The sequence below is a fragment of the Camelus bactrianus genome, chromosome 1 (genome assembly GCF_048773025.1).
Source record: "Camelus bactrianus isolate YW-2024 breed Bactrian camel chromosome 1, ASM4877302v1, whole genome shotgun sequence".
In the NCBI taxonomy this organism is placed as follows: Eukaryota; Metazoa; Chordata; class Mammalia; order Artiodactyla; family Camelidae; genus Camelus; species Camelus bactrianus.
The window spans coordinates 36,258,533-36,276,884 of NC_133539.1; the positions used below are offsets into that span (position 1 = coordinate 36,258,533).

The 18,352-nt window shown below is 38.1% G+C and overlaps 1 protein-coding gene across 1 annotated transcript in view; it reads right to left on the reverse strand.

The window, feature by feature from the left end:
• Positions 1 to 12,794, reverse strand: part of PROS1 (protein S) — a 60,395-nt gene extending 47,601 nt beyond the window's left edge. The window contains exon 1 of the mRNA XM_010966441.3: positions 12,407 to 12,794. Coding sequence (XP_010964743.2) covers positions 12,407 to 12,779 — 373 coding nt within the window. The 5' untranslated portion in view covers positions 12,780 to 12,794. The remainder of the gene's footprint in view (positions 1 to 12,406) is intronic.
• Between the last annotated feature and the right edge of the window lie 5,558 nt (positions 12,795 to 18,352).

The following is an 18,352-nucleotide window of genomic DNA, read 5'->3' on the forward strand; positions in this document are numbered from 1 at the left end:
AAAGTATGACATATATTTTAATTTATTGATATGAAAAAATCATCATATTTAGGTGAAATATCAAGTCATAAATAATATGTAGAGCACAGCTCCATTCTGTATTTATATATTTTAATTTCCAAGAATGTATGGATACAGACAAAGGAGCTTAGAAGAATATAAAGCAAAATGTTACACTGGTTTCTGGCTAGTAAAACTATGAATGCATTTTTTTTTTAGCACATATCTGTTTTCAAAAATTAGATTATATCAAGCATGGATTATTTGAATGGTTTAACAATGTTAGTGAGACAGTAGGATACAGCTAGTAGTTTAAACTGGAGAATGATGTCCAATGAGGCGAGAAGGTCAAAATGGAACCCTGGGACTCTCTAACATTTAAGGACAATCAGAGATCATCAAAACAGTAAAAGCAGAATTAGTAATACGTATGTAGAGAAAGAAAATTTGAAGAAATGCTTATAGACATGAAAGGAGGTCAATTTCAAAAGGTTAAGTTTCCATCACACCAGTCAGAATGACCATCATCAAAAAGTCTACAAATAATAAATGCTAAAGAAGTTGTGAAGGGAACCCTTCCTTACTGTTAGTGGGAATGCAAATTGGTGCAGCTACTATGGTGAAAAGTATAGAGGGTCCTTAACAAACTAAAAACAGAGTTACCACATGATCCAGCAATCCCACTCCTGGGCACATCCAGAAAAGATGAAAACTCTGATTTGAAAAGATACATGCATACCAATTTTCACAGCAGAACTATTTACAATAGCTAAGACACTGAAGCAATGTAGTGTCCATCAACAGAGGAATAGATAAAGAAGATGGTCATATGTGCACGCGTGCGCGCGCGCACACACACACACACACACAGGAATATTACTCTGCCATGAAAAAATGAAATAATGCCATTTGCAGCAACATAGATTGACCTAGAGATTATCATATTAAATGAAGTAAGTCAGACAGAGAAAGACAAATACCATATATCACTTATATGTGGAATCTAAAAGAATGATACAAACGAATTTATTTACAATACAGAAAGAGACTCACAGGCATAGAAAACAAACTTATGGTTACCAAAGGGGAAAGGTGGGGGAGGGATAAATTAGTAGTTTGGGATTAACAGATACCCAAGGTCCTATTGTATAGTGCAGGAAACTATATTCAATATCTTGTAATAACCTATCATGGAAAAGAATCTGAAAACGAACATATACGTATATACATGTAACTGAGTCACTATATTATACACCAGAAACTAACACAACATTGTAAATCAACTATATTCACTTAAAAAAAAAAAAGATGCTTCAACAGTATCAAATGTTGCAGAGAAGTTATTATAATAATTACTATTATTTAGGATGAGAGTTAAAATGTATCCAGTCAGTTTAATAATAGGATCACCATTAAAATTCTCAGACACTAATACCAGTGGGAGAGTGAAAAGAGAGGAAATAGAGACCCCTAGAATAAACTATTTCTTCAAGAAGATCAAATGAGAATGGGGGGAGGGTAACAGCTCAGTGGTAGAGTTGGTTCAATCCCCAGTACTCCACTAGAAAAAAAAAAATCAAATGATAATAGAAAGAGAAAGAGAGTGGGTAATAACTTTACATAGAAGCAGAGCAAAGCTAACATTTCCCTAAAGTCAGGAAGGTGCATCACAGAATAGCTGTGAGATTCAAGGACAAAATGCCAAATATGCTATTTTGAAAGATACAAAAGTAACATATAATTGCAGGAAGTTAAAATTTTACTATTTTATGAATATTTTAAAGCCAGTGTTCTTGAATATGTCCTTTTAAAGTCCATTCCAAAAAATGGATATGAAGGCTAATAAGGATCATGTTAATGATGGTAACGTCCCAGATCCAGTGAAAGCTGGTTCCTATAACCTCACTCAGAATCTACCTAGATGAATTATCCTTATTTCACTTCCTCTCAAGCCTCAAGAATTCAATTTCTGTATTTAGAACAATGTAATATAAATAAACCTCTTAAATAAAAGGGTTATTCCCCATGCTAGAGCTAGTAACAGTTAATTTATTATTGTATCATTAAAAAAAAAACTGCAACTTTAAAAAATTAAAGCAACTTTTGCAGTTTAAAGTTGAGTTTTAGAAACACCAGTTCCTAAGGTCCTCTGTCCACCTCACATAATTTCTTACCAGAGACCTTCCCCACAGCTGCGTTCTCGTGCTGTGGGTCTCAGCCTCTTTGCTCCCTTCTCTGACATCCTCTCCCCTTCTCTCTCCCTGGCTGCCATCCACTGCCACCCCACCCACTTTCTGTTCACTTCTTACAGAATCATTTCTCTATCTTCTGCGCTGTGGCCTGATAGACCAGAATGACTCGGGCTTTAACTGTGTGTAGAAGTTACCTGAGGGTCTTGTTAAAATACAAATTCTGGATCAGTAGGTCTGGGGTGGGGTCAAAGATATTTCATTTCTAATAAACTCCCGGGCAATGCTGCGGCTGGTCCATGGACTACACTTGATTAGCAGAACTACAGACCACGTTCTCAGGACTTGACTTTCTAAATCTAAAGCCATTTTTCAAGGCAATTTCTAAAATAATAACAGTTCTCACCACAGGAATAATTTCAAGATCCAATGTTATCATACTTTTTTTTCACCCTACCACATTAATAGCCAACTCAATGTCATTATCCTAAGTCCGCAGCGGGTCTACTAGCAGGCATAGTTAATTATGCCCACTCTCTAAATTTTATTCAGAGTTAAAAGAACCTCACGCTCCGTAAAATATATTACCAAAGGTTAAATAGGTAATAGGTATTTGCACCTCTCTCAAAGGAATAAATAGTAATCTTAACCTTAGACAAAAAAATCTGTAACAGGAACAATGCTGACCAAATATTCCATGTGCTTCCTTGGGCTGGGGCTATTTAAGTTAAAAGCAAGTGTGAGTTTTGTCACTTCCATGCTAAGACAGTTAATAAGAAGTACGCCTCCGTTCTTGCGGGGAACATTGGAAGCCATGTGTTCCAGATGGCATAACTAAAGATGTAAGAGATTTACACAAACCACATTGGGCTTTACATGATTAAAAAATAAACTCTTATTTTGCTAAGCCACTAAGATTTGGTGATCTGGGAATTAAATTGAAGATTTGTGGATTAAAGTGTCATCACTCCATAGCGTATCTTACCCTAACTAGCATAAAATTATGAAAATTTAAACTAATGCCTGTAACAGGATATTCAATAATGTGCTAATTTGCTTCTTCATTAATTCTAAAAATTAAGAGGGTTCTAATGAAAGTAAAAAACACATAGATAAGATAGATAAACTTCAGTTTATTCCTTAAGAAAAACAACCAATAAAGCAAAAGAATTTTTTAAAAAAGAAGCCCCAAGTATATTTCAAATTTAAGAGAATAGCAATCAAGGAAGTAACAAACTTCTAAATTATCTTTTAATATAAATGGGGATATAAAGATCCCAAAAGCATTATCACACACCGATCCATGATACAAAAAAAAAAAAAAAAAGACAGAGAGAGGAACAGAATCTTATAAAATACCATAAAGTCTGAGAAGAATTTGTACAGATCATCTGGCATGGTGATGGGAGGACTGACATGTGAAAAGATCACAGAGGAAAGAGGACACAGAATGACCCTTTTTGAGAAGAAGGGCAGGGAAAGGTTATTTGGAGGAAAAGATCTGGAAACCTCCAGATCATGAGCCTTGCACACCACCAGGCTCAGACTTCAGAACCAGAAGTAAGAGATTAGAAGCAGCAGCAGATGCCTCCTCCTATCTTTTAGATACAAACTGCCATGCTGTAGAGAGGGTCACCAGGTGGGAATGGTGGGTGCCCTCAGGAGCTAATAGCCTGAGCTCTACAGCTGCCAGAAATTGAATTCTGCCAACATTTGGTGAGTTTGGAAGAGGATTCCTAGCTTCATTTGAGATCTTGGCTCTGATTGACCCCTTGATTTTAGCCTTGTGAGAACCCTGAGCAGCTCCTTGAACTTGGACCTGGACTTCTGACCTATGAAACTATGAGATAATAGGTTATATTGTTGTAAGATACTAAGTTTGTGGTAATTTGTTACACAACAATTAGGATACTGATACAAAAAGGCATCTATAATTTTGAATCAGGCTGAATGTATTAATATTGCTAATTTCATTCCATGTGTTAGCTAGGGCCACCAGCTTCAGTTCTAACAGTTTGCTAGGTTGCCTAATGCCATCCCAGATAAACCCCTGGCACATACCGAACAACACTGCAAAGCTAGACATTCCTTGGCATAATATAAAAGAAAAAATACACAAAGACTGGAAGACAGACATTCTGGCTTGAATCATTCATGTGGTTCCTACCTATTCACCTCCTCACTTATCCATCCTACCCACTGATATAGAAGACATATATACATGTATATATATATTTTTTTTTCATGATTATTTTAGCAGTAGACAGTTGAGGAAATCATTGGAATTTTAAAAAGCATTGTAAAATCAGAAACCCTGCTGGGAGGGCCTGCAATGGAAGTGGGCTCTCAGATGTCAGGTAGAATGGGGGTAATCTGAGGCACTGAGCTTAGGTAGCAGCCCAGACTGACCTGAATCAAAGTCAGAGAGAGCACAGTGATCAAATCTTGGAGAAAGGGTTAACACGCAAAGATCTTCCAAGAATGAGAAAGAAAGACAACCCACAAAATTCTTCACTGAGGTTTTCACCCCCAAACTCTATGGGTTAGCAAATCGAGGTTGCAGAGTCTCAATGTAAAGAAATCACCATCTCTTCCTAAAGGCCAATCTTGAGTCAGTGGATGGATCCAGGACCTCGTGAATGAAGGAGAGGGGGGATGCCCTTGAAGAAGCATCCGTAAACTTTTCTCCTAGTTTTCTTCTTCAAAGCAAAATAAATGCAACGGGTAACTGCACTAAAGAAAATGATTCCCAAAACTGGAGTCATTATTAGATACTGGCATTGAGGAGGCAAAACACCTAAGAGTAAGGTATGCAGTTTAGAACTGAGGTTTATGAGGCTCAGTTGATAAACGGAATTCTGTCCTGAAAGTACCTAACTATAGGCCCAATCAGACTCAGTCTTCAAACCGATTCCTTTCCCAGGCCTGAGAGCACTGAGCTATTTTCAGCAACAATTTGGTCACATTGGAATATTCCTGCCCAAGTGAGAGATGTTGCTATCAAACCTGGGTGTCTGTCACTAAGATGGAAGGACAGATTTTGATGCACCTTGCATTCTGGGGGTATATTTCATCTTTAGATGTTCTGCTCTGATCTTTTTACAGTATGAGTCCAAAAGCTGCCAAATGTAGGTGGGAACCAAAATAAGAGAATGCCCTCTGGTTAGTTCAAAATTCACAAGCAGTCTGTTATGCAGCCTAACCAATGACCCATCAGATCCAGTTGGGTTCCAGTGGTCTACAGATGGCAGGGTACTCTTGAGAGACTGTAGCAAGTCCCAAAAGAAGGATTTTAGTAGAGATCCCTATGAGTTGGGAGGAGTTCACATTTCCTTCAGCAATTATTTTCCCTTTGAGAGACTGTTCCTGATATCCTTCAGGCTTTCATGGGGCCTGAAGATCTAACTGCAGGACACTTCATGATTTGAACAGCTCATCATGAGCTAGATGCTGTGTTTTCCTTCTAGCCATAAATTTAGTTGTGACAGCAGTTCAGTGGTGAAATGTTCGAATGGTATGAATGGAATGAGCCCCAAGCACCACTGAGTGGCCTGTGCGGGCTGCTCGCTCTCCTGACTTCTTTCTCTCCTTCAGGTTCCTTTTATGGACTCACGCGGAAAGGCCTGTGACCCCAAAGATGAAAATGAAAAGATGCTCCAGTGTGATGTGCCAGCATGAACCAGAGGTAGGCCTGCTATGAAACTGCAGCCAGAAATGAAGAAATTAACAAACTCCAGCCTCTCTCAAGGGTGATCCTGAAAAGCACTGGAGAAGCAAAACCTTCTCAACAAGCAGAGAGATAAGCGGTATTTCTCACTGTCCACTTTGCTTAGAATGAGAAATTATCTGAGATCAGGGTCTATGCTACTTTCTCAATGGTTACAAATGGTCTGTCCGGTTGTTCAGAGACCTGTGAAGAGTTAGATCTTAGGCCTAAAAACACGGATGTTTGAGCAAGAAATGCCCAGAGCTGAGAATACTTCTGTTCCAAGTAAATGTTCACAGATAGCCCCATACCAGAGAGGTTCTTAAACGTAAGTGGGGACAGAATGGTCCACTTAAGGACTGTCAGCTGTGTTTCTTCTCAAGGTAATCTAGTGCAAGGCTCATGAACTCAAAAATCTTCAAGCGCTAGATAGGTGCCATAAACAAGGGAAGAGGCTTGGTGACACAATGATGGATGCTCAGAATTATGGTAAACTGAAGAGGGGACAGTCTATCTAAAGAAGGTAGCTCTGGGGGGAGGGGGGTGGAAAGGGATAGACTGGGAGTTTGAAATTTGTGATACTGACAGGCATATGTAGAATAGATAAACAAGATTATACTGTATAGCACAGGGAAATATAGACAAGATCTTGTGGTAGCTCACAGTGAAAAAGAATGTGGAAATGAATATATGTATGCTCATGTATAACTGAAAAACTGTGCTCTACACTGGAAATTGACACAACATTGTAAACTGACTATAACTTAATAAATAAAAATGTTAAAAAAAAAAAAAAGAAGGTAGCTCGGAATCAGCTCTAGCTAAACTGCGCTATGTTGAAATGTGCACCCAGTGTTGCCAGATCTTCCTTTGTTTTCCAAGAGAAGTCATGAAACCAAATTTTTAGATGAAATTTTCTGATTTTTAAGTTGCCATGAGGGTGAACACACAAGTCTGTCGGCACATATGGCCCTCAGGCTGCCGCTCTGCGTCACCCGGTCTAATATCTGTTCAATAGTCATTAAAAATTAGCTATGGTCGCAGGGATAGAGGCTACATGTAGATTCACCCTCACAGATTTTCCCTCACAAATGTCCCCCTACTAAGAAAAACACCAAATCTGTTAGCAGAATTGCTGCTTATTTAGCTGTTGGAAACTGGGCAGATTACTAAATCCAATCAGCTACCTGGTGAATGGCTGATAAGTTAGGGAACTTTTTTCACAGAAAAAAAAGCAGCAATTTGTACTCAGAGGTAGAGACATTTATTCTTTATTTGGATTTAGCTTTTCCATCAGCACCACTACTGACAGACTCATTCAGTGCTTCATGCTAAGCAATACAGCTTTACCTCTAAATAAGAAATTAACTCCACAATTAAGGAAATAAGTCAATGGGATGATTCTTACGGTTTTCACTGGTTTTATTGTGTACTCTAATACCTGGAAAGAGCTAGCCTTATGGAATTATGAACTGACCAACTATTGAAGGCTCAGTTACTGCCTTTTGGCACACAATTCTATCTTCCAAAATATGGCTAAAAAAAAGAGGTACATTTTCTGAATAAGCAATCATTAATATACAGTGCTTTTTTCTCCTAGAGCCAAAATCCACAGGTCAGGAATGAAAGTAGAAAGGGAAGAAGTACTTGTCATGATTTGATGGTTAGTGACCAAGTGGAATTGTGTCTGCTATAAAAATGGTGCAGTCCTAATCCCCCAGACCCTGTGACCATGACTTTTTTTGGAAATAGGGGCTTTGCAGATGGTCAGATTAAGAGTGAGCCCTACTCCAATATGACTGGTATCCTTATGAAAAGGAAAAATTTGGAACAGAGATAAACATATATAGAGGAAAGATAATGTGAAGACATAGGGAGAATGCCATCTAGAAGCCAAAGAATGTTTGAGGCTACCAGAAGCTAAGAGGGAGGCATGGAACAGTCCTCAGAAGGAATCAGCTCTGCTGACACCTTGATCTCAGATCTCTGGTCTCCAGAACTGTGGGACAATGAGTTCAGCTATTTAAGCCGCTCCATTTGTGGTACTTTGTTATGGCAGCCCTGAGAAACGAATTCAACGATCTATTCTCAATTTTTTTGCTTTCTTTCTTTACAACTAGGTTCTGCTCATCCAGAAACTGGGACCCCAGGAAGAAATGCATTCACTGTGAAACCTAACATACTTCCCACTTAATCTGAAGCTGAGACTGCTATATGGCCACTTCAAGTTCTTTATTCTTGTAGGAAAAAAAGGAAAGAGTTATGCTAGAATGACAATAATTTACACAAAATAGTGCTGCTGCCACATACACATCAGGGTCAGAAGAAGTGCTGCTTCTCCAGGATGACTACTATACACAGTAGAAATTGTAAAGGAAGAGAGATGGATGCAACTATCCACAGGCAGGGCTCAGATTCTTCCTGAATAAGGATATGGTTCATCTCATTGAGCAGACAAAAAATCAAACATGAGTTAGACACTGACAGGCATATGTAGAATAGATAAACAAGATTATACTGTATAGCACAGGGAAATATATACAAGATCTTGTGGTAGCTCACAGCGAAAAATAATGTGACAATGAATATAGGTATGTTCATATATGACTGAAAAATTGTGCTCTACACTGGAATTTGACACAAGATTGTAAAATGACTGTAACTCAATAAAAAAATGTCAAAAAAAATCAAACATGAGGAACTGCCTAAAAGCAAGAGGCATATGAACTGAGTAGTGAAGGAGGAAGTCATAAATACCAGCTCTGGCTTCAAACCAAGAGAGACAGGCAAGCTCTAACGCCAGTAACTGTATTCCTTTGCTTGTCTTTTTAAAATTATTTTTGACATACAGGATGTTTTGGGTTACTACGACGTATCATTTCATCCATAAAACATAGCACATTGACATAGGATTGTGACAGAATTAGAGGAGGCACGGACATCACCCGATGGTACCACCCTAGGAAACAGTAGCCTTGAGCCTTCCTCTCCCAGTGTGTTGAGTGGAATTTATTGAGGAGGACGTCCTTTCTACTGAACATTAGTTATTTGCATTATATTAGAAGTCTCTGCATTATATTTGAAATATTTTCAAATGGTGTTTATGTAAAGCAGGGCATGTGTGTATGTTGTACAGCCAATAATTAGAATGTGTAGATTCCTCTTTTTTCTGAGACAGGAGGGAAGGGGGCAGGGCATAGTCATTAAAAGGATGACACAGCAATTGAGGATAGGATATATCTACTATTTAGAACCAACTAGGCCCAACTTGGCTCAAGATGGCAGAAGATTTAACTTCCAGTAGAACTTGAGCCTTATTATAGGTTCACTGTAATACATTAGTATGCGAAATGACAAACCTACCAGCACCATGACAGTTCCCAGGTTGACCATACAAGCCAAAAAGTGGATGGGGGCCCAATTCCTGGAAATTCTTACCCCTTTCCCAAAATAGTGGGGAAAATCCTCCCACTTGTTAGCATATGAAATTACCCAAACCATAAAAACTAACAACCCTGGGGCCGCCTCTCTTGCCCTCTGAGATAGCTCACACTCTGTGGATGGAGTGTATATCTCCCTGAATAAATCTACTCTCACTTTACTATGACTTGCTCTTGAATTCTTTCCTGTGCGAGACAAGAACCTATTCTCCATCAACATCTTTGCTTCCTTCCCAGCATCCATTACTTTGTGTCCTTCTGGCACTCTATCTGATTCTAGTGAGCTGTCAATCACAGGACTCCACAAACAAGCTAAGCCAAAATAATCAGGTTCTCTTTTCTAAGAAATTCAATCATGAGCAGGGATATACAAGACCAGAAGACAGAACTGAGTCATCTGATGGCAGCTCCTAATATAGTGAGCACATGAGCTCGCACTACATAGATCACCTAAAACACCCAAGTCCTTGGCTTCCCTAGGCCTGGTTATTCAACATGCCATTAAGTAGTCTTCCAAGAAATCCACTCAGCGTTTTTTTTTTTTTTCCCTTCCTTTCTTTCTTTGTTTTTCTTTCTTTTGTTCCTTTATTTTATCCTATTTTTTAATTTTTATTTTTTTAATTGTCTGTCTTCCTTCTTTTCTTTCTTTCTTTCCTCTCTCTCCCTCTCTTTCTTTCTGCCCCTTCCTTCCTTTCTTTCTTCTTTAGTTAGCAAGAGTCATTACTGTTGCTTAAGCTAAAGAATATTAATTAATAAATGAATTATCAGGCTTCTCACATTTTTTTCTCATAGTATTTTGAAAGCTTAAATGTGCATACAGATCATTTAGCTATTAGAGAAGATATTGAACTTGGTGGTTAGAAAAGGTCTGAAATGAAAAGCACGACTGTAGATCCTAGATAGAATTAATGGCAAGAGAATATGGCATAGGGTGGTGGTGTTGCATACCAGATATTGCCTCTAACTCTTCCAGCACCAACCTCAACTCTAATCTAAGCTTGATAAAATCTCTCCATCAGTGCAACATTTTGGACTCTGAAATGAAGTGAATTTAAGAAAAGACAAAGGCAGATAAACAGTGAAAAGAATAGTTAGAGAAGGAAAGAAGAAAGTAAAAAAGAGAAGGAAAATATGAGTCAGTAATGTCAAGGGTAGTCTGCTCCTAAGCAGAAGTGGAAGTCTGCAAAGGGCCAAATTAGCACAGCCAAAGGAGACATCTTTCTTCTATTTTTCTTCATCACAGCCTTTAGTGGGAAGTGACACAAAATATATAGACAGTATTATTTTAAATCTCTCTCTCTAGATAGATATAGATACAGATACTGATATATAAAAACATGTCTGGAAAATCAGGTAGCATTTCTGAACAATTTCTTCATTGCTAAAAAAGTTAAACTCGATGATTTCTAATAACTCTCTCAAAACTAAAATTGATCTGTAAACTTTTCTTTAAATAGAACTGTATTTCTATGGACTAAGCAGTTGTATTTCTACAGACTAAACAATTAATTATAAACAGAATATTTATAGTTCTAATTTGATCTCAAATTTAAAATCTTAGGGAGTAAAAATATTCCATCTGTATCTCAGTTTTCTCATTAGTAAACCAGAAATTATTTTTAATCCAATTAAACTACCATACTTTTAAAAATAAAGGCATTATGGGGACAACTATTCTTTACGTGATGTAGCTGTAGAATTAATTTATCTACTCTATCAGTGTCTATATATAACAAGTGTATTTCCCCATGTATATGTTTTGATTATGTATAATACACACAGACACACACACACATCATTTTTAACTCTACCAAGATTCAATGAAAATGTAACAATTTCTACAAAAAGAAAGAATTAGCAAATTCCTGTGGTGACAAGCAGTTAAGTGGCAAGCCACTTTTGCCTTTTTCTCTTCTCCAAAACACTGATTATCGGACAAATACTTGATTGTCCTAATGAACTATATAGATAATGAGTTAGTGTTATGTGGTCCACATATAAGCTTAATGATAGGAGTTTGAATGTTGACATTCTGCTATTGTAGGTCTTTAATGTAAGATTAACAAGTGTTGTTTTAGCTTTAAAATTAGAATTCTTCAATATCACACTCATCCTGATCTATAACCAATAAAATTTAGTGGGATGTTAGTAAATTCCTATTTAACTCTCCTGAAATTCTCATCTTTGAAAAACTTACACTGGAGCTTTAAGCAACCTAAAAGTTATGGTGTAATTCAGAATTTATCTCTCCCATGCCATTTCCTGAGAATAAAACATAACACAAGTAAGCATTTTTGACCAGTGAACATGCTTAAACTTTAAAGAACCAACGAATTAAGTGACCACTAAAATGTACTAAATGCCCTGACATCCCTACATATTTTTTAGAGAAAACTCAGTATTTTGCCTTGAATCAAGGAAATACAAAGATAAAGTACAAAGAATTCATGTGGCACTCAGTGTCAAAAATCCTCAGTACAAGACGATCTGAGAACTACAATATTTAACAGTCCTTTTGATTTCAAGGTTAAAAAATGACATCTCCCTACTGCTATGCAAACCCGCAGTCATCCCAAAACAATTCGTTTGTCAATGTTGAGATAAGCAAACCAAGCTCAAAGTCCAGAAATTGCAGACGGGTGGTAGGCTGCAGCAGGGGGTGCTGGTTCTGGCTGGAGACAGGCACTTGTATGAAGGGAAGACAGGGTGGGTTGCTTTTTCCTTCCTAGTTTTACACTGGAACGTGTTCATCCTTGTCCTCTGACTGGGAACTTCAGCTGTTGAGGGCAAATAGGTAGATTTTCTAATTCCTCTATTGACATTTAGTGTCACTGGGGCTCCTGAACCTGTCCTGTCCCGTAGGCAACACTTGATTCCCAGAGTAGGGCAAATACTGACCCTGCCCCACCATTACACTGCCCGCTAAATCCACGGCTGCTTCCTTCAGCCCGGCGATTGTCAGACTCACTGGAAACTTTGTAGGAGCCCTAGGAAAGAAAATCCTACCACCCGCGCTCGCAGTTCAGTTGGCACTGCTGAGGGAAGAAGACAGCACGCTTTTGATTACTCACAGTTAGCCTCCAAGACGGGAAGCAGTAGGGCGAGGCACGCCAGCAGCGCCCCGCAGCGCCCACCTGGGACCCTCATGGCGCAGCGGGCGGAGTTGCGGGCGGGGACGGTGGCGCTTCCCGGCGAGGACCCTTGCGCTCCGCGCGCCGCGGAGCTACGACCCGGGCGCCGCTCTCTGAGGACTGCGGCGCGGCGGCGCTGCGAGCGAGCGCGCCCGCGAGGCGGCCGAGCCGGGGGCGGGGGGACCGCCCGCTCCCAGCCCCCAGCCCGACGCGGGAAGCGATAACAAGGACATTTCCAGGAAGCTTTTCTTTTCGGAGTTGGGGGCAGGGCTGGGGAAGAGTGCTGGAGGCCTAGTAAACACTGTCCAGACATCCTTCCTCGCCCTTTTCCAGCGGTCTCTGGATTGTGAAGTTTGCCACGGAGAAAGGGAAGCAAATGGAGTAAAAAAAAAAAAAAAAAAAAAAAATCCTCTAGCGACCTGGGGTGGAAGGCTGAGTGGCCAAGAGAACTTTGAGAACCCAGAGAGAGGACGCGGTGTCCAGGTTTAGAGGGAAAAACTGTGAGGGACTAACGCTGGGGATGAGGATGTTAATCAACACCCTTAGAAGCGAATGAGACCTCTGGGAAGGCTACAGAGAGCAGAGATAATGGAAGCAAATGGGATAGTTTTGATCTACATTTTTGTTTTGTTCTTACAATTATAGTGCAAAAAACTATAGCAAAAAAAGATGTTTGGGGGAAAAAAAGAATGTCTCAAATTCCCTCGCCTTCAAACAGCTCGTTTTGGTTTTTGCATGTTACCCCTGCTTTTGTGCTTAGACGTACACATTTGAAATACGTTACTAGATGTTTAGGGCTGCCTCTGGAGCTAAACTGCCTGGATTCAAATGGCAGTGCTGCCACTTAATAGTTGTACTATTTGTAAATGGAGATAATAGTAGGTTTTCACAGTGTTAATGTAAGAACTTAAAGAGATGACACATGTGAGGCCATCAGTGTGTTAAATAGTAGTACATACTTAAGGCATTCTTTCTATTATCACTTCTAGTATTTCTGCCCAAACGAATGTATCGGTTGATTTCCTGTGTGTGTGAATAAAAGTCAATAGGCTGATGATCTCTCAAGGGTCTCTTCCAGCTCGTCTGTGGTTCTGTGATCCAGCTGCATGGACATCGATACTGGCGTCACTTTTTCTGATAAGAACATTTGACATGAAATTGTTGAATATATCCACCCATATTCTTCCCTCTTTTAAATTCTCTTGCTTCTTGCTGTGTCTGACTCTACCATATCAATCTATTCACCACTTTATTCCCAGCCCCAAGTGAGTTAGTTATAAATATAGTTCTAGTCTCTGTATAATTGTTCGGTGTGTTAGCAATCAATCATAAAACAAAATGACCTTTAAGTACTATATTTAATTATTGAATATTTATATATATTTAGGCTATGAGTCTTTCCTCATCTTGTGAGGAGGAACTGAGTAGAATATCAATTTTGAGATCTCAAAATTTCACAAGGAGGGAAAACCTCCAAAATCATGAATCTACAACATTCATTTATTATTTTTGTTTTTAATTGCTTTTTTTAAGTTGCTATTCTTTTTCTTAATGGTTTTTTATTGCGGGGGCGGGGATTAGGTTTACTTATTTTTTTAACGGTGGTACTGGGGATTGAACCCAGGATTTCGTGTATGCTAAGCACGCACTCTGTCACTGAGCTATACCCTCCCTCCCAACAACAATCATAACAAATCATCTCGATACAGACATTAAAAAAATATAAGGAATATGAAGGCAGAAATGTTAGAGAAATGTGAGGTACCTAAAAGAAAAATCTTGCTCTTTCAAAGCCTTCAACTGAAAGTGAGTATCATTTTAATACTACAAATATACGTCACAGTATCAGCAACAGTTGTCAGTGCTAAAAAATTATGTGTCCTACCAATACAGTGTAACGTCAGACTTCGAAAAATCATACACTTGAATGTTTTAATACAAAATTTAGTAATTCATCTTTGGATAAAATTTTCAGGTTTTTAATTTATTTCACAAGTTCACTCTATGATGTGCAATTAAACTTTATCCAAAATTTAGCTGCTAATCTAATCCCCTCTCCCAGTCCTAATTCTAATCCTTTCCCCTCATTCAGTTTTATGTTTCTCCGTATAATCTACTAATATGTTGTCTCATTTAATTATTATGTTTTTTATCTGCATCCTCATCCTTCTCCTCCATTAGAGTGTAAAATCCATGAGGGCAGGAATTTTTTTGTTTTGTTCACAGCTATATTCCTAGTGCCTAGAACAGTGATGGGTACATAAATATTCAATTAAATTCAATTTAACAATACAAGCCTACGAATATTTATGCCCAAATATCAGCGATGATTATTTCCAGGGGTAGGGTTATGGATCATTTTCCTTTTGCTGATCTGTATATTTTATTTTTCCACAATAGTCTTTTAATGTTTGCTTTGTAAAAACTAACAAATACTAAAGTATTTAAATCCCAGGCTTTGAGGACTAGTCTTATTTTATTTGTTTGTTTATTTTAGATAGAGTGATTTTTATGGCTGTACTTTAAGAGTGTTGCCTTGTTAAATGTTTACAAAATGGATCAGAGCTGGGAATGATTAGAAACCAAGTAACATTTATACAAGAGATAAGTGTTGGTGAGGATGTTGAGAAAAGGGAACCCTTGTTCACTGTTGGTGGGAATGTACATCAATACCACCATTATAGAAAACAGTACAGAAGTTTCTCAAGAAATTAAAAATAGAAATACTATATGATCTGTAAACAAAGAATGTCCCCCACCACTCCAGTTCTGCAAGGTTCAAGTCATTAATCACTGCAGTCACAGACTTACAAGTACTTGCTGAGAGAAACCCAGGGTGAGATGTCCTGTGTTTTGGATATATGGGCCCCTAGATAGCTAAAATTCATATCTAAGGAAGAATTTCAATAACCCCAGACTCTTGCATCCTCCTTTACAAAGCACTAAAATCCTTAACTGGTGATACCTGTTTTCTGTGTGGTTATCTTTTACCAAGATGTATGCTTGACTGCATGTATTTCCCAGCCAAAATATTGAGATATATATGTGCGCGTACACACACACACACACACACACACACTGGCTCCTACCTCTTCAGAGAAGTTCCTTAGAGCTATCTGAGAGGCTGTCTCCTGAGCTGCAGCCCTCAGTAACACACTGAATAAAACTCAACTCACAGCTCTTACATTGCGAGTTTACTTTTCCAGTCAACAGATCCAACAATCCCACTTCTGGTTATATATCCAAAAATAAATGGAATAGCTATCTTGAAGAGACATCTGTACTCTCAAGTTTATTACAGCATTATTCACAATAGTCAACATATGGAAACAACCAGCTAAGTGTCCATCAACAGATGAATGGATAAAGAAAATGTGAAATCAATCTATCTATCTATCTATCTATCTATCTATCTATCTATCTATCTATATTTCACATTTATACACGGCATTGGGGTATTATACTAAGTGAAATAAACCAGACAAAGACAAATTCTACATGTTATCACTTACATGTAGAATCTAAAAAAAGGCAAATTCATAGAAATAGAGAGTAGGATGGTGGATGAGGGGTGGAAGAGTGGGGAAATGGGGAGAGACTGATAAAAGGTACAAAACTTTCACTTATAAGATGAATAAGTTCTGAGGATCTAATGTATAGCTTGGTGACTATAATTAATTATACTGTTTTGTATACTTGAAATTTGCTAAGAGAGTAGATCTTAAGTGTTCTCAGAAAAAAAAAAAAAAGAAAAAGAAAGGTAACTATGTGAGGTAACAGATGTGTCAGTTAACCTGACTGTGGGAATCATTTCACAAGGTATACATCTATCAAATCATCAGATTGGACACTTCAAATACATTACAATTTTATTTGTCAATTTTACCTCAGTAAAACTGGAAGGGAAAAGGAAGAAACCAGGTAACATTTAGGATGCAAATTCAACCATTCCTGGGAGATGAAACAAGAGTCTTAATTAGAATGACATCAAGATTGTTTTCTTCATTTAGAATAAACTAGATTGTACCGTGGTAAAACAGCCACAAAATTACAGTGGCTTAAAATAAGTGTTTATTTCTTGCTCATGGGAAGTCACCTACAGGACTTTCCAGGCAGCTGTCTCCCATGTGTTGGCTCAGCATTACATGCTGTTTTGATATCATAAGTACTTCAAAGGTAAAGTAGGCTTCCACAGTTACTATTGCAAGGGAAGAAAGATAGAACATGGAGATTGTGGACTAGCTCTTAGATCCTTCCACAAAGAAGTGATACAGTCACTACACTCACATTTCAATGGACAAAGCAGTTCCCATGACTTCAAGAGGGTAGAAATAACTCTCTCATGTGCTTATAAAAGAAAAAGACAACTGGAAGTAGTGAGCAGCATATATGTCTACCAGACCACTTAATATATTGAAAAACTAACAATCATCCAGTTAACTAACTGACCAACTGTATGTTGGCACCAGAAATGTTTGGTAATGTATCACTATTAGAATTAGGGAAGAGAAGAAGTAGAGCTGAGGTTGCGTATAGTTTGGGGAAAAAGGTGGGGTTGAGTATTGAGTTTCAGAAATGCTTGAGGATAGTAAGTAAAGAAAGGCCCTTCAGGCACAGAAGTAGTCATTGGCTTCTTGAAGAGAACATGTTTTTTAAAAAGGAAAGCAGAGGGATAGGGTCAGATCTTAGAGAATATATATAGGAAGTTGAAAAAGGGTAACCAATGAGATTGGAAGAGAACAAGAATAGTACATAATTGTGAAAAGCCAAGGGAGGAAAGAATTTTAGAAGAGTTACCTGTATTAAATTTAGTAATAGAGGTATTATAGTGTCTGGACAGGGTAGTCTGGGCAGAGGCAGCCCAGCACTGATGACGAAGGACAGGTTCAGTTAGGAAAACCAGTAGAGGCCTCGAGCAACTGGAAAGAAATGTTAAGTTATCAAGGCAGGACAATGAGAATAGTGAACAAGATCCCTAGCAGTTTGGAGGCAGAGGTAGGGGGATACGTACCATTAAATGTTTTTAGGACAGATGACACCAACTTCAAAATCTGCTATTACTTGCTAGAAATTGCACTTGAGCTTTAGTTCTCTCATTTCATCATCTTAGCAGCCCTGCAAAGTAGGTATTTTCATTTCCATTTTACTTATAGGGTACTTGAGTTCAAAGCCAATAAGCTGTAAGAGATGTATACGAGTTTGAACTAGGGTTACATGAGTGAGTAAAAGAGAATAATTTTAAAACTAGATCTACCTTAGTCCCAAACTATTATTTTGTCTTGGATACACTGGGCTTCCCAGGGTCCTCTTCTCCTTTTACCAAGGTTTGAATATATATATTTAAGTAGAGGCTGAATGGACACACAGCTCCCTACATATAATACATTCATTTTTTTCTATAGGAGTGTGCTTGTCACTTCTTTATTTCCAAAGAATATAAAGGAAATGTAGATATTATGTATTTCTTTTCATAAAATAAAACGTTACAAAACAGCCAATAGATCATGATCTCCATCTTGCAGAAACCAAATAGCTAGCAATCTATGTATCTAAAAATCCTGGAAAAAATATACATCAAAGTGTTAACACTATCTTTGGGTGGTGAGTGTGAGATTGTATTTTCTTCAGCTTGTTCTTTTTTCAGTGTTTTTCCCATTTTCTACAATGACTATGTTATTTTTTTGGGTAATCATAACCCCTCACACAGTATCATACAATTCCATCTCACATTTTATGTAACGAACAGCAATAAACGTTATACAGATTAAAATGTCACTCTCATCTGAACTATTGGATAGTTAGCAAATGAGTTTTTCCCTCCTTTTTTCTGTTTGCTTTTGTTGTTGTTTTTTGGTGGGGGGAGGTAATTAGGTTTATTTATTTATT